A 17,444-nucleotide genomic window follows, 5' to 3' on the forward strand; every position below is an offset into this window, starting at 1 on the left:
CTGGAGCCAGCTCCCCCCAGATATCAGAGTTGCCCCCACCCTCCTTGCCTTTCGCAAGCTCCTTAAAACCCACCTCTGTCGTCAGGCATGGGGGAATTGAAATTTCCCTTCCCCCTAGGCTTATAGAATTTATACATGGTATGCTTGTATGTATGATTGGTTCTTTAAATTGGGGTTTTTTAGATTATTTTTAATATTAGATTTGTTTACATTGTCTTTTTTATTGTTGTTAGCTGCCCCGAGTCTTTGGAGAGGGGCGGCATACAAATCTAATAAATACAAATACTGTAGAAACAAAATAAATACCCACAAGATAAGCTACGCTCACGGTGTGTTAGTAAACATTTTGGCAACTCTTCCTTGGTTTAAAAGCCATGCATAAGAAAATTCTCATCCTATAAATTTCTGAGTTGAAGAACCATGATGTTTCTTGACTAATGGATTCCACTTCATTATAAAGGGGATTCCACTTCATTATAAAGGGGAAGTTTCATGGATGAATGTGATTTTGAGCCCAGGATTCTCCTACCTGTCCAACAGCCTTCTAATCACATGTAGCTTCCAGCTCATCTTTCACACCACTCAATGGAAGGATAAGTTTTGAATTATAATTAATGAACCAAATCACTAATTCTAGTCTTATACTCCGGCACGTTTTATATTCTGAAAACTATGGTGGTTTCTTAGAAATCCAAGTGAATCCTCCTGCAAATGTTTCTGCCTTATGCAGCACTTCTGTCTCATTGAAAGCACATTAAGGAAAACATGTTAAAACATCCTCTGGCAGTCCTGTTTCTTTATTGATTTATTAATAGTTAAGTGGTCTCCAGCCGTGTTGCGAGGAGGTAGAACAAATCTTAACACGCTCCTTTTCATTGGAAATAAATAAAAGCAGCTGGGAGGCAGAGGGTTGGAGAATTGGAGCTCATGTGGCAGATACATTCCATGCATTTGGGTTAAAGTCTTTTAGGATGCTTGTTACAAAGCAAATGCAAAATATTCCAAGGTATGAATTTTCATGAGACGTGATTGTTATAGATTTCTTTTTAAGAAGCCGAGTCATTGTTGGGTCATTCATGAGACCAGATGAGATACATGGGAGACCTCCATGTATTTTCTTGTCAGCCTAATAAAAAAAGCGTTTTTCCCCAGCATATTTCTTGATTTTATCCTACACTGTTCTGATCCAGCTCACAAACACACACTACCATTGCAAGCATCCCCGTGGTCACGTGATCAAAATCCAGACCTTTGGCATGCATTTATGATGTTTGCAGTGTTCTAGGGCAGTGTTTCCCAACCTTGGCAACTTGAAGATATTTGGACTTCAACTCCCAGAATTCCCCAGCCAACAAATGCTGGCTGGGGAATTCTGGGAGTTGAAGTCCAGATATCTTCAAGTTGCCAAGGTTGGGAAACGCTGTTCTAGGGTCACGTCATCCTCTTTCTGACAAGCAAAGACAATGGGGAAACCCAGATTCATTTAGCAACACAAAGTTTAGGGGCATTTATTTATTTTATTATTTTATTTTATAAGCCGCCCAACTCCTTCTCGACTCTGGGCGGTGTGCAACAATTGAAAACAATATAAAGCAATTAAAACCCATAGAAATCAAAAACATGCTAGCCAAAAAACTAGATGGGAAAGAAGAAACGGATTATTATAGAATTTGGGATAAATTTTGCAGTTGGTTTAAACAAAGAAACAATCAAATAAGTGAAACAGAATGCAAGGTTTAAAAGATTAATAATTAATATGTTCATCTCTTTTTTTCAAAATTGGAAACTAGATTTTCTTGTTTTTTAGAAGTCTTTTTTTTCCTATTCTCTTTCAAGTTCTTCTCTAAAATGTTTCTTCTTTATTTTCTCTTACATAAAAATGTACAGTATTTACGGTGAACATAGACTAAAATGTTTTCAGTTTGATGTAAAAACATATACAACTCCATGTGTGCTTCTGATGAGAATTGGGATGTAAATAATCCTGGACATGTGTATTTTTCTGAGTATTTGTGTGTTTTTATATGTCTGTTTCACTTTTATTTATTTATATATACAATTATTTTATTTATTTATATATATATTTGTTCAGCAAAAAACATGTGACATACATACATACATACATTCATACATATGTCACATGTTTTTTTGCTGAATTTGAAAATTAAGGGAGACTAGGATAGATCTGTATAGATAGATAGATAGATTTGTTTTTGTAGATTTTCACAGGTACAGGTATGATGGTCTTGGCATATTCGGGTTTCTTCCAAATCCTACACGGGAAGAAACCCGAATATGCCAAGACCGTCATATATGGGTATGTAGGTATGTAGGTATCAGATGTTTTTGCTGAATTTTTAAAATTAAGGGAGACTAGGATAGCACTATTTTGGCCTTTTTCTGGCCTCATCAGCTAGCCATACTCTTACTGGGATTTTATATATATATATAAAGAAATCAAAGACATTCATATTTTTGGCTGGATGCAGATGTTAATTCATTGCTCAATGGTGCCAACTGGCAGCAAAGCCAGGTTTTCACAGCCTTCTGGAAGGCCAATAGTGTGGGGGCAGTGTGGACCTCTGAGGGGGAGCCGGTTCCAGAGAGCCGCCAAAGAAGGCCCTCCCACGCGGCCTTGCCAACCAACACTGTCTAGTCGACGGGATCCGGAGAAGGCCAATCCTGTGGGCCCTAATCGGTCAGTGGGAGGTTTGTGGCAATAGGAGGTCCCATAAATGGTCTGGCCCTAAGCCACATAGGGCTTTATACGGATAGCCAACACCTTAAATTGCATCCGGAGACGGATTTGGAACTAGTGCTGCTGGCGGAGTGTTGGTGTGATGTAGATGTACCTAGGCACACCCACAACAGCTTGTGCGGCTGCATTCTGAACCAGTTGTAGTCTCCAAACACTTTTCAAGGGTAGCCCCATGTAGAACGTATTACTGTAATTGAGCCGTGAAGTGATAAGGGCATGAGGGACTGTGAGCAGAGACTCCTGATCCAAATAGGGCCGCAACTGGTGCACTAGGCAAACCTGTGTGGCCATAAGTCTAAGGCTACCTATAATTTGCAACTCTCGGCCTTTCCAAAGGTAGGGTTAAAAAGGCAGGCCATGATTGCTCCTTTTTCCTTCTGGGAGAAGGAAGATGTGCACATTTTAACGGTGTGTATCTTGTTTTATAATGCAGGTGTAATGCCGATCAGTTTGTATGGTGGGTCACGGCTGACAGCTACAGATGGCGCTAGTCTCCTTTAGAGTCCACCCTGGGATTATTCCTGGAAGTGCTAAAAGCATTTAAGAGGACCCCTTTGGGACTGTTTGCTTCCAAGGGCACATCTACAGCGGTCATGGCAAGCAAAAGGAAGTCAACAACTCCATGTATGGTGCGAGCATCTGAAGCACCAGAGTCCAGTGACCCCATGGACTGCAGTGCAGGAAAATCACCTGGTGCTCCCGAGCAGGATTTAGGAAATAATTTGGCAGCCAGCAAGGATGTTTATGAGAATGACTGTGAAGTGATCGAAGGGAAGTCTTCTCCAGCCAACCCGGTGAAGAAAACCCTCGGTGGTTACGAATGTAAGTACTGCCCGTTCTCCACCCAGAACTTGAACGAATTCACAGAGCACATAGACACCCAACATCCCAATGTGATTCTCAACCCCCTATACGTGTGCTCCGAATGTAACTTTACAACCAAAAAGTACGATTCCTTATCCGAGCACAACGCAAAACTCCATCCAGAAGAAAACAATTTCAAGCTAAAGCTAATCAAGCTCAACAATCAGACCGTCTTAGAACAATCCATTGAGGTGACAGGCAATCCAGGTGTAATTGAAACCGCTGACTCTGAAGGGGTAGGCGATACCAACAAAGCAGCCCAGATCGTTAACCTAGGAAAGCCTAAAGGTGAGGCCAAGGAAGCCTCCATTGACAACCATGTTGATAGGGTTCCTCAACTTTTTTCAGATACCACTGAGCCAATTACTTGTATTAATGGAGCAGAAGTCCTTCAAGATATTCTGGCCCACGTGATGCCCTCTGTACAGCTCCCGCCAAATATCAACCTAGTTCCCAAAGTCCCCGTTCCCCTGAATAGTACCAAATACAATTCCGCGCTAGACACTAACTCTACCATGATCAGTTCCTTCAACAAGTTTCCGTATCCTACGCAAGCAGAATTGTCATGGCTGACGGCCGCCTCCAAGCACCCCGAAGAGCAGATTCGGATCTGGTTTGCCACTCAGCGTTTGAAGCACGGCATCAGCTGGTCTCCAGAAGAGGTGGAAGAGGCAAGGAAGAAGATGTTTAATGGCACCATCCAGCCAACCCACCAGACCATTGCTGTTCTCCCAGCCCACGTTGCCACGGCCAAGATGCCCCAGCCGCTGATTCAGACAGCCATGCCTTGCCAGATACTCAGTCAGACTGGCCTAGTATTGACCCAAGTCTCCAACAGATCCAATGTTTCCCCAATTACCCTCACTGTGGCTGCCAACCAGGGTCAGAAACGGGGTGCGCAGAACCAGCTGGCTGCCCCAGAAGCCAAACGTCAGCATGTCAACCCAATCGAGGTCTTGGCCAAGCAAAACGTGTCTCCTGCCCCAGTAAGCACATCGACAGTGCCACACTCAACCGTATTGCCATCGCCAAGCAGCGACCGCAAAAAAACCAAGGAACAGATCGCTGCTCTGAGGTCCAGCTTCATTGTCACCCAGTTTCCCGACGATGCGGAGGTTTACAGACTCATTGAAGTCACTGGGCTCTCCAGGAGTGAAATCAAGAAGTGGTTCAGCGACTATCGTTACCGGAATCAGCGGGGAATCAGCCACATCACAAGCGAATCTGTCGCCAAGGAACATCTTACTCTAAGTAGCGCCCGACAGGACCAACCCCACCATCCCTATCCAGCTTTCATTTCCCAGCACTTCAAAGGGAAAACTCAAAAACAAATGGCCATCCTTGAGGAAAGCTTCCTTAAAAACGCTTTCCCGACACATATCGAGTTGGAGAGACTTAGGACCGATGCCAGGATGACCAGGAGAGAGGTGGAATGCTGGTTTGCCGAGCGGAGGAAACTTAGGGATAGTATGGAACAAGCCATCTTAGACTCGATGGGATCAAGCGTAAAGAAGAAGGACCCAGTTGCTTCCAACGGTGCCACCAATCAAACAGAGACAGTCAGCAGCTCCCAACCTCCAACGTCTTCACTAAAAGGCTCCACGGCCTTTGCTCCCAGCAACCAAGAGCAGATCCGCTTACTGAAGAACATGTTTGTTAGAACTGAGTGGCCTTCCCCACAGGAGTACGATGAATTGGCAGCTCAGACAGGACTCACCAGGACGGAAATAGTCCGTTGGTTCAAAGAGAACAGAAGCTCGCTAAGAATGGGGACCTTGAAGTGGCTAGACCAGTATCAACAGCAGAAGGCCACTGATGAATGTGCAGAAACTAAGGGTCCAAAGCCACCTGGGCCAAAGAATAATCATGATGACGCTCAGCTACCCAACAAGGAGAACCAGAAAGTTGGGAAGCTCGGGGCAGAAAGCCCAGAACACTCTGATGTTCAGAGTAGCCAAAATAGTCAGGATGGTGAAGAAAAACCAAAGGCTGACAATGTAAATTGGGTGCAGCTCAGTATAGATGACGAAGCTGCTTCAGTCTGCGTAGAGAGCTGGAACGAAACGGGACCTAAAAGCAAAACAGATTTGGATTCTGAAAGTATATCTGGTGATAACGCTGACACCTAGACAGGTAATATCACGGATGCTTTTGTCAATCTAACTTTTAGCCCTGTCTCTTCCTTCCTCTTGATTTATATTTTCTCACTGCCATGGTACAGTGATACCTCATCTTACAAACTTAATTGGTTCCAGGACGAGGTTTGTAAGGTGAAAAGTTTGTAAGATGAAACAATGTTTCCCATAGGAATCAATGGAAAAGTGATTAATGTGTGCAAGCCCAAAACTCACCCCTTTTGCCAGCCGAAGCGCCAGATTTTGCACTGCTGGGATTCCCCGGAGGCTCCCTCCATGGGAAACCCCACCTCCGGACTTCCATGTTTTTGTGATGCTGCAGGGGAATCCCAGCAGTGCAAAAACAGGTGCTTCACTGGCAACAGAAGTCTAGAGGTGGGGTTTCCCAGTGAGGGGAGCCTCAGTGAAATTGCAGCATCGCAAAAACACGGAAGTCCTCGAAACCCCACCTCCAGACTTCCGTGTTTTTGTGATGCTGCGATTTCGCTGAGGCTCCCCTTGCTTGGAAACCCCACCTCCGGACTTCCATTGCCAGCAAAGTGCCCGTTTTTGCACTACTGGGATTCCCCTGCAGCATTGCAAAAACACGGAAGTCCGGAGGTGGGGTTTCCCAGCGAGGGGAGCCTCAGGGGAATCCCAGCAGCGCATAAACAGGTGCTTCACTGGCAACAGAAGTCCGGAGGCAGGGCATCCCAGTGGCAGCAGCTTGGGTTTGTAAGGTGAAAATAGTTTGGAAGAAGAGGCAAAAAAATCTTAAACCCCGGGTTTGTATCTTTAAAAGTTTGTATGATGAGGGGTTTGTAAGATGAGGTATCACTGTATTTGAGTAGAGGTTTTTTTGGATGTGCAGAGTGAAACTCTAGAAACAGGACTTGCCAAACTTGGTAATTTTAAGATTTGTGGACCCCCAGAATTTCCAGTGGCTGGGTAAGGAATTCTGGGAGTGGAAATCCACAGATCTGAAAAGTTGCCAAGTTTGGAGACCCTTGCTCTAGAAGAAATGAATTTGGAACATAGAAGCTCTCCCGACATTTCATTCTAAGTTGGGTCGGTTGCCTGTTTCATCTGGCAGAATAATTTGTTATAAATTTGCCTTCCAAGAGAATCAATAATTGCCAAAATCCTCAGTTTTCATTTTTAAAAGAAAGCTTACTAAAGCCCTTGTGGAAACAGAGTTACCATATTTTTCAGAGTTTAAGACTCGCCAGAGTATAAGACGCAACCTAGTTTTGGGGAAGGAAAATAGCACATTATTTTATCTCCTGGTTAGGGCTTTAAAAAAACCTTATTCAGAGAGAGTAGCAATGAAAGAGCTTGCAAGCCAGTAAGACCTGGGAAAATTATTAGGGCTGGGAAGAAACATGTGGAGCAAGTTAGAGCAATGGGGGAAAAAACCCTGCAAAGTCTTAGGGCTTGGAAAACATTCTTCGCAAAGAGTAACAATGAAAGAGCTTGCAAGCCTGTAAGAGTTGGGAACATAGTTAGCACCTGGTTAGGGCTGGAAAGAAACATTTGGAGCAAGTTAGAGCAATGAAAAAAACCTGCAAAGATTTAGGGCTTGGAAAGTATTCTTTGCAGAGATTAATAATGAAAGAGCGTGCAAGTGGGTAAATGCTGGGAACATCGTTAGCACCTGGTTAGGGCTGGAAAGAAACATTTGGAGCAAGTTAGAAATTTTTTTTAAAAAACCTGCAAAGACTTAGGGCTTGGAAAACATTCTTGACAGAGAGTAACAATGAAAGAGCTTGCAAGCGGGTAAGAGCTGGGAACATCATTAGCACCCGGTTGGAGCTGAGAACAAACATTTGAAGCAAGTTAGAACAATGAAAAAAATCCCTGCAAAGACTTAGGGCTTGGAAAACATTCTTCACAAAGAGTAACAGTGAAAGAACCTGCAAGGTAAGAACTGGGAAGATCGTTAGCTCCAAGTTAGGGCTGGAAAAAACAGCTTCGAAAAAAGCTACATTCATAGTATAGGACGCATCTAAATTTTCAGCCTCTTTTAGGGAGTTAAAAGGTATGTTATATACTCTGAAAAATACGGTATACAGCAAAATCAGAAGTTATTTTTCTGCCTCTTTTATTTTTTTTAAAAAGACTCTTTCTGTTTTGCAGTTGTTTTTTAGCCTTTGAACAAACAGTGTTAATAATTGGTGCAAATACAGCCTGGGGAAGGTTTGGTTTTGTTTTGATCTTCCTTGCTGAGAAACAATTTTCAACACCTAAAAAAGGACCCTTGATTCTTAAATTGCAGCTTGTGGTATAAATGCAGTTATACAGTAATGCATTGACCGAAAAGCAAAAAGTAGGAGAGATGATAAGAGTTGGTAATACTTCGAAGATTGATTTTGCTTACTCGGCTCAAAAAAAAATTGACCCTGCCACTGCGGAGTGGGTAGAATTATTATTGTTTATTTATATATAGTGTTCCCTCGCTTTTCGCGGGGGATGCGTTCCAAGACTGCCCGCGAAAGTCGAATTTTCGCGAAGTAGAGATGCGAAAGTAAATACACTATTTTTGGCTATGAACAGTATCACAAGCCTTCCCATAACACTTTAAACCCCAAAATTGCAATTTTCCATTCCCTTAGCAACCATTTAGATTATTACTCACCATGTTTATTTATTAAAGTTTATTTAAAAAAATATTTATTAAAAGCAGATGAAAGTTTGGCGTGGTATAGGGAAAAAACCCGCAAAGTATTTTTTAATTAATATTTTTGAAAAACCGTGGTATAGACTTTTCGCGAAGTTCGAACCCGCGGAAATCGAGGAAACACTGTATTACATAATGAGGAAAACAGAGACTCTAAGATAAGGTAGCCCGTCAAGATATTGAAGTCCTCCAATGCCCTTTGGGTAAGAAGGGGGAGAGAGATGGTTACACATGGTAATCCTGCAAACTAATCCAATTTGTCAACAAGGCTTCTCAAAAATTGGTTTCTTCTTATGCCCTATCTAACATGGACCTCTAGATCAATCCCGTGGCACTGCTGAATTCTTGACAAGGTTTTCAGGTATGTGTGTTACAGAATTTTATATTCAGACCCTGAATGCTTCACTGAGCTGCTAATATACTGCACAAAAAAATGAAGGGAACACTTAAGCAACACAGTATAACTCCAAATAAATCAAACTTCTGTGAAATCAAACTGTCCACTTAGGAAGCAACACTGATTGACAATTTCATTTTGTTGTCAAGTATTCAATGAGAATATTTCATTCATTCACATCTAGGATGTGTTTTTTGAGCAGTGTATATTGAAAAAGGTAAAAAGTTTTATTTTTTATTTTTTTCAGTAGTGTATATTAAAAAAGGTAAAAAGTCCAGGTTCTTAAAGAGTTTGGAGCCAAGACCCAAAAACCCACTGTATTACCATTCACTCTATAGCTTGCCCTATGTTGCACACCTATTGTGTACATTGTACACAACCCCGTCCCCTTGGTCTCTTTCTCCAGAGTCTTGACCTTCATCCTTCTTCCTTCACCTCCTAGTCTTCATTCCTGGATCCCACCTCTCCATCTGGTGTTTGTGGTTATTGTTACAAGGAAGCAGAGTATAGAATATGAATGTGTATGTGTGCGGCCGGTGTGTGTACGTGTGGGGAGTGAATCCTAAGTTCAAAGCTCTGCATGTCCTTGAGGTTCAGAAGGTGGCTTTGGGTGAGTTGTTTTCTCCCGACAGAGAACTTACCTCACAGGGGGTTTGTGGGAGATAAATTGAGGAGACACCCTCCTGTCAATCTTTATTATTATTTATTAGATTTGTATGCCGCCCCTCTCCGAAGACTTCCTGAGTGTTCAGAGGGGAAATGTGTTGTAAACCTATTTAAATAAATACAAAGCTTCCCGTTGTGTAGTGCAGATTATACTTCGTTAAAAGAGATATTAAAACCGTCTTTATTGGAAAAACAGTTGTTCCTGGACACAGAAGATAATTACAGGTTGGTTATAGAATTTATTTTATTTATTTATTTATTACTTGGATTTGTATGCCGCCCCTCTCCGAAGACTCGGGGCGGCTCACAACATGTAAAAAGACAAATCGTAAGTAATCAACAATTTAAAATTTTAAAGATTTAAAAAACCCCACAAACTAACAGACTCACACACAAGCATACCATATATAAATTCAACGTGCCCAGGGGGGGGGGATGTTTCAATTCCCCCATGCCTGACGGCAAAGGTGGGTTTTAAGAAGTTTGCGGAAGGCAGGAAGAGTAGGGGCAGTTCTAATCTCCGGGGGGAGTTGGTTCCAGAGGGCCGGTGCCGCCACAGAGAAGGCTCTTCCCCTGGGGCCCGCCAACCGACATTGCTTAGTTGACGGGACCCGGAGAAGGCCCACTCTGTGGGACCTAATTGGTCGCTGGGATTCGTGCGGCAGGAGGCGGTCTCGGAGATATTCTGGTCCAGTGCCATGAAGGGCTTTAAAGGTCATAACCAACACTTTGAATTGTGACCGGAAACTGATCGGCAGCCAGTGCAGACTGCGGAGTGATGGTGAAACATGGGCATACCTGGGTAAGCCCATGACTGCTCTCGCAGCTGCATTCTGCACGATCTGGAGTTTCCGAACACTTTTCAAAGGTAGCCCCATGTAGAGAGCATTACAGTAGTCGAACCTCGAGGTGATGAGGGCATGAGTGACTGTGAGCAGTGAGTCCCGGTCCAGATAGGGCCGCAACTGGTGCACCAGGCGAACCTGGGCAAACGTCCCCCTCGCCACAGCTGCGAGATGTTGTTCTAATGTGAGCTGTGGATCGAGGAGGACGCCCAAGTTGTGGACCCTCTCTGAGGGGGTCAATAATTCCCCCCCCAGGGTAATGGACGGACAGATGGAGTTGTCCTTGGGAGGCAAAACCCACAGCCACTCCGTCTTATCCGGGTTGAGTTTGAGTCTGTTGACACCCATCCAGGCCCCAACAGCCTCCAGGCACCGGCACATCACTTCCACCGCTTCGTTGACTGGGCATGGGGTGGAGATGTAAAGCTGGGTATCATCGGCATATTGATGATACCTCACCCCATGTCCTTGGATGATCTCACCCAGCGGTTTCATGTAGATGTTAAATAGCAGGGGGGAGAGGACCGACCCCTGAGGCACCCCACAAGGGAGAGACCTAGGAGTCGACCTCTGTCCCCCCACTAACACCGACTGCAACCGGCCAGAGAGGTAGGAGGAGAACCACTGAAGAACAGTGCCTCCCACTCCCAACCTCTCCAGCCGGCGCAGAAGGATACCATGGTCGATGGTATCGAAAGCCGCTGAGAGGTCAAGGAGCACCAGGACAGAGGATAAACCTCTGTCCCGGGCCCGCCAGAGATCATCCATCAACGCGACCAAAGCGGTTTCCGTGCTGTAACCGGGCCTGAAACCCGACTGCTGGGGACCTAGATAATCGGCTTCTTCCAAGGACCGCTGGAGCTGGAGTGCCACCACCTTCTCAACAACCTTCCCCATAAAGGGAAGGTTGGAGACTGGACGGTAGTTATTAAGCACAGCTGGGTCCAGGGAGGGCTTCTTGAGGAGGGGGCGCACAAGCGCTTCTTTATAGAGTGATGGAAAAACTCCCCTCCCCAAGGAAGCGTTGGTAATCTCCTGGGCCCAGCTCCGTGTCACCTCCCTGCTGGCCGAGACCAACCAGGAGGGACACGGATCCAGTAAACAGGTGGCGGAACTCACAGCTCCAATGGCCTTGTCCACTTCATCAGGTGTCACCAGATCAAACTCTTCCCAGACAGGTGGACAAGTACGTGCCCCAGTCACCTCGACTGACTCGTTGTCAGTCGACTCTGCTATACAATTGGAGTCGAGGTCGGCCCGAATCCGAGCGACTTTATCAGCGAAAAACGAGTTAAAGTCCTCGGCACTACTCTGCAAGGGCTCCCCAACTCCCCCCTGATTAAGAAGGGAGCGGGTCACCCTAAACAGAGCGGCCGGGTGGGATTCCGCTGATGCAATCAAGGCGGCATGGTACGCGCATCTTGCCGCCTTGAGCGCCACTTTGTAAGTCTTAATAAAAGCTCTTACAAGTGTTCGATCAGATTCAGACCTACTCTTCCTCCATCGCTTCTCTAGACGTCTCTTCTGGCGTTTCAACTCCCGGAGCTCCTCGTTGAACCATGGAGCTCTACGGGGTCTAGCGCCACGGAGAGGTCGCAAAGGCGCAATCCGGTCAAGAGCCTCCGCTGCAGCCTCGTTCCAGGCTTTCGCAAGAGACTCTGCCGAACTGTGGACAAGTGCCTCTGGTATAACCCCAAGCGCCGTCTGAAAGCCCTCTGGGTCCATCAGGCGTCTGGGTCGGAACATCTTAATTGGTTCCGCCTCCCTGCGGGGAAGGATTGGAGCCAGGAAGTCAAGCCGTAGTAGAAAATGGTCTGACCATGACAAAGGCACTGCTTCTAAGCCCCTTAGTCTCAGACCATTACTCAGTTGCTCGGAAAGGAATACCATGTCGGGTGCGTGCCCCCCCTCATGAGTCGGACCCCGTACTACTTGAGTCAGGTCCATGGCTGTCATGGTGGCCATGAACTCCTGTGCCAACCCAGAGGTTTCGCCGAGTGACGGCAGGTTGAAGTCCCCCAAGACAATAAGTCTGGGGAACTCCACCGCCAACCCGGCTACCTCCTCGAGTAGCACAGGCAGGGCTTTTGACACGCAGCTGGGAGGCAGGTACGTGAGAAATAAGCCCACCTGAACCCCTAGGTCCAACTTCATCAAGAGTGACTCGCAACCCGCAATTTCCGGAGCAATGAGTCCACGTAGGCAAAGGCTCTCCCTGGCTATAATAGCCACTCCTCCCCCCCAGCTGGGCAAATTTAACATATTTAACCCAGCTGGGCAAATTTCAGAGAGAGGAACACCTCCCTCTGGGCCCAGCCAGGTTTCAGTAATACATGCCAGGTCGGCCTCCTCATCCAGGATCAGATCCCGGATGAGGAGAGCTTTTTTTACCACCGACCTGGCATTAAGCAGCAGCAACCTGAGTCCAGGGCCAGAGTTACACTCATCACCAGTACCCAAGATTGGGCTCACGGAGCCAGAACAAGGGATCGTTATTAAGCAACGGTCCCTCGTTCCCCTGGAACGGCTAATAGAATAGAATTTTATTGGCCAAGTGTGATTGGACACACAACGAATTTGTCTTGGTGCAGATGCTCTCAGCGTACATAAAAGAAAAAGATACATTTGTCAAGAATCATGTGGTACAACACTTAATGATTGTCATAGGGGTCAAATAAGCAATGAAGAAACAATTGATATTAATAAAAATATTAGGATACAAGCAACAAGTTACAGTCATACAGTCCTAAGTGGGAGAAACAGGATGATGGGAATGATGAGAAAAACTAGTAGAATAGAAGTGCAGATTTAGTAAAACGTCTGACAGTGTTGGGGGAATTATTTGTTTAGTAGAGTGATGGCGTTCGGGAAAAAACTGTTCTTGTGTCTAGTTGTCTTGGTGTGCAGTGCTCTATAGCGACGTTTTGAGGGTAGAAGTTGAAACAGTTTATGTCCAGGATGCGAGGGGTCAGTAAATATTTCCCCCACCCTCTTTTTGACTCCTGCAGTATCCTGCAGTATACAGGTCCTCAATGGAAGGCAGATTGGCAGCAATTGTTTTTTCTGCAGTTCTGATTCTCCTCTGAAGTCTGTGTCAGTCCTGTTGGGTTGCAGCATCAAACCAGACAGTTATGGAGGTGCAGATGACAGACTCAGTGATTCCTCTGTAGAACTGTATCAGCAGCTCCTTGGGCAGTTTGAGCTTCCTGAGTTGGCGCAGAAATAACATTCTTTGTTGTGCTTTTTTGATGATGTTTTTGATGTTAGGTGACCATTTTAGGTCTTGAGATATGATAGAACCTAGGAATTTGAAGGTCTCTACTGTTGATACTGTGTTGTCTAGTATTGTGAGAGGTGGAAGGGTTTCTCCTAAAGTCTACCACCATTTCTACAGTTTTGAGTGTGTTCAGTTCTAGATTGTTCTGGTCACACCACAAGGAATGTATTTCCTGTGCATATTAAATTCAGAGATGTTCCCTGCAACATATTTGCAGAGACTGTGATTTCATTTTTTTTTAAAAGCATTTTTCATTTTGTTCCTGCAACAAGTGGGCTTAGCGTTCAAGTGCCACAACAATGTTGTTTGTCCACAAAAGACTAGCTACCGTAGCTAGCTCAGTAGAATCGATTGATTGATTGATTGATTGATTGATTGATTGATTTTATTTTTATGCCGCCCTTCTCCTTAGACTCAGGACGGCTTACAATATGTTAGCAATAGAGCCAGCCTATTGCCCCCACAATCCGGGTCCTCATTTTACCCATCTCGAAAGGATGGAAGGCTGAGTCAACCTTGAGCCGGTGGTAAAATTTGAACCGCTAACCTGCAGATCTAGTGGTCAGCTTTAGTGGCCTGCAGTACAGCACTCTACCCACTGCGCCACCTTGGCTCTGTAAGGTACATGGCTGTCACACAAAATGGTTAAATGTATATCCTGCTTTTGTTCCAGACGTGTAAAGTTGTGTTCTGTACTTAATTGTTATTTTTATTATTATTGTCATGATTATCCATGATATTGTATCATGCCACGCTTGGAGATTTTATTTGTATCCTGTCTTTATTATTACTACAAATAACTCAAGGTGGCAAACATATAGCATATCCCCTACATGGCTTTGGACCGGATTTATATACTTGAGACAAATTATAGTCTGGTGTATAATTAATATAATATAGATATTGTGACTTTAAGGCTAATATAATGCTAATATCTGTATACAGCAATCCCTCGCTACTTCGCGGTTCATCTTTTGCGGATTTGCTACTTCATGGGTTTTCAAAGGGGGATTGAATCCATTAAATCCATTGGAAATTTTAAATCCATTAAAAATTCATAAAATTCTTCTACAGTACTACTGTACTCTATTAAAGAAACTGGTAGGATACATGTAGTCCCAGCTGAGAAACATTATAGAATGACTGTTTAATGCAAAGGGTAGGTTTTAAAAGTCCACATACTCATTAAATACATTAAAAAATGTATTTCCTCTACTTCACGGAAATTCATTTTTCACGGGTTGTCTTGGAAAGCATCCCCGCGAAAAACGAGGGATCACTGTACTTGGCGGGACCGCCTACTGCCACATGTATCCAGTGACCGGTTAAGTCCTGCAGAGTCGGCCTTCTTCAGGTTCCGTCAACTAGACAATGTCGTTTGGCGGGACCTGGGGACAAAGCCTTCTCTATTATTTTACTGAAAGATTAGTAGATGCTTGAAACAAACTTCCAGCAGACGTGGTTGGTAAATTTATAGTAACTGAATTTAAACATGCCTGGGATAAACACATATCCATCCTAAGATAAAATACATGAAATAGTATAAGGGCAGATTTAGATGGTCTTTTTCTGCTGTCAATCTTCGATGTTTCTGTTTCTGTGATTGGATAAAATTGAAAGTCATGATTGTGGATGACATGATCAGGATTGGATGATTTTTTTGCTTAGAATGAAAGAGATGGGGAGTTTAATGAATCAAGATAGCGTAGGAAACCTTATCTGGATTTGGTTGAAGCAAGGATGATTGGCAAGAATAAAAAGGTTTTGAGTGGCTTATTGAATGGTGTGAACTACATTTCATCACATTCCTTTTTTCCTATCTCATTTGTAGGTGTGTATATTTCTTTTTTTATATTCGTTTTTCACCAGATTTATAAGTTACCCTCCTCACAAACAGGTAGGCAGCATACACCCAGACGAAAAACAAACCATACATACACAATAATTGTGAATAACATTATTAAAAGTTTAAGATTATTTTTTTAAAAAAAGTAAAAGGAAAAAAACCCATTTTGGGTTGAAAGCAGGTACAGTATTAATAATAGGGGAGACATCTCAATATTTCAGCAGTTCTCCTGAGTCCCCAGGCCTAATGGCACAAGTAGGCCTTGACGGACATCCAGAGAGACAAAAGGAACCACTACTTAGGATCCGCCATGTGTAGCTCCCTAGTTCAGGGGTCTCCAACATTAATAACTTTAAGACTTGTGGACTTCAACTCCCAGAGCTGGCTGAGGACTTCTGGGAGTTGAAGTCCACAAGTGTTAAAGTTGTGGACTTCAACTCCCTTAACAAGTCTTAAAGTTGTGGACTTCAACTTGTGGACATCAACTCCCAGAAGTCCTCAGTCAGCTCTGGGAGTTGAAATCCACAAGTCTTAAAGTTAGAAACATAGAAACATAGAAGTCTGACGGCAGAAAAAGACCTCATGGTCCATCTAGTCTGCCCTTATATTATTTTTTGTATTTTATCTTAGGATGGATATGTTTATCCCAGGCATGTTTAAATTCAGTTACTGTGGATTTATCTACCACATCTTCTGGAAGTTTGTTCCAAGCATCTACTACTCTTTCAGTAAAATAATATTTTCTCATGTTGCTTTTGATCTTTCCCCCAACTAACTTCAGATTGTGTCCCCTTGTTCTTGTGTTCACTTTCCTATTAAAAACACTTCCCTCCTGAACCTTATTTAACCCTTTAACATATTTAAATGTTTCGATCATGTCCCCCCTTTTCCTTCTGTCCTCCAGACTATACAGATTGAGTTCATTAAGTCTGATAAGTTTTATGCTTAAGATCTTCCAGCATTCTTGTAGCCCGTCTTTGGACCCGTTCAATTTTGTCAATATCTTTTTGTAGGTGAGGTTCCCAGAACTGAACACAGTATTCCAAGTTGTGGACTTCAACTTGTGGACATCAACTCCCAGAAGTCCTCAGCCAGCTCTGGGAGTTGAAGTCCACAAGTCTTAAAGTTGTCTTGGTCGGTAAGCCACTCCCACCCAGTCACATGACCTTTAAGCCAACCCCTCAGTCACATGACTGTCAAGCCACTCCCACCTGGTCACTTGGCCATCAAGCCACACCTACCCGGTCACATGGCCATCAAACGACACCTACAGCATGGCAGTAAAAATTTTGACATCCCATCACTGTATGTAGGGCTTTAAAAATCAAAACTAGAACCTTGAATTGGCTCTGGAAACAGACTGGCATCCAATGCAGAATGGAGGTATAATGTGTTATTCTGTACCCGATGCAGCTTCCAGATTCTCTTCTTCACATCGACGAATTTTTTAACTTGCAATTTCTACTCATTTTTTAAAATATTTTTATTATTTTCAAATTAAAAAAACAAAACATTACAAACATAACAAGACCATACAAAACACAAAACATGAAAAGGAGCTACAATTGCTCCACTCAAAATAGAAGTCTTCTTAATACAAAAAAGGAAAAACTATTATAGATTAGATCAGTTCAGACAAATAAACACATCTATAACAAAACTCTATCATAGCATATTCCAATCTAATAAATTTAACTATTTAACTATTTATTTTAACATCATTAAGCATTTTTTTATTCCACCAGATATAGACCATCTGCCAAATTTTATAAAATTCTGATTCTTCCTGGTTATTCAACCGCCTCGTCATCATATCTAACTCTGCACATTCGATAATTTTCCTAAATACCCAATTTCTACTCATTTTTTTTGTGCACATCCCATTACATGGCCAAAATACTAATTGTCATGAGAAGTCACTTCCTAGCAACGTGAAGACACCCCGAGTCTGCAGAGCCACCCTGAGTCTGTGGAGGGGGGCGGCATACAAATCTAATAAA

At 43.6% G+C, this 17,444-nt stretch overlaps 1 protein-coding gene across 3 annotated transcripts in view; it reads left to right on the top strand.

The window, feature by feature from the left end:
• Positions 1-17,444, top strand: part of ZHX2 (zinc fingers and homeoboxes 2) — a 46,516-nt gene that overhangs the window by 27,313 nt on the left and 1,759 nt on the right. For all 3 annotated transcript variants that reach the window (XM_070748273.1, XM_070748274.1, XM_070748275.1), the window contains exon 2: positions 3,192-5,755. In XM_070748273.1, coding sequence (XP_070604374.1) covers positions 3,352-5,751 — 2,400 coding nt within the window. In that variant the 5' untranslated portion in view covers positions 3,192-3,351 and the 3' untranslated portion in view covers positions 5,752-5,755. The remainder of the gene's footprint in view (positions 1-3,191; positions 5,756-17,444) is intronic.

The sequence above is a fragment of the Erythrolamprus reginae genome, chromosome 3 (genome assembly GCF_031021105.1).
Source record: "Erythrolamprus reginae isolate rEryReg1 chromosome 3, rEryReg1.hap1, whole genome shotgun sequence".
NCBI lineage: Eukaryota > Metazoa > Chordata > Lepidosauria > Squamata > Dipsadidae > Erythrolamprus > Erythrolamprus reginae.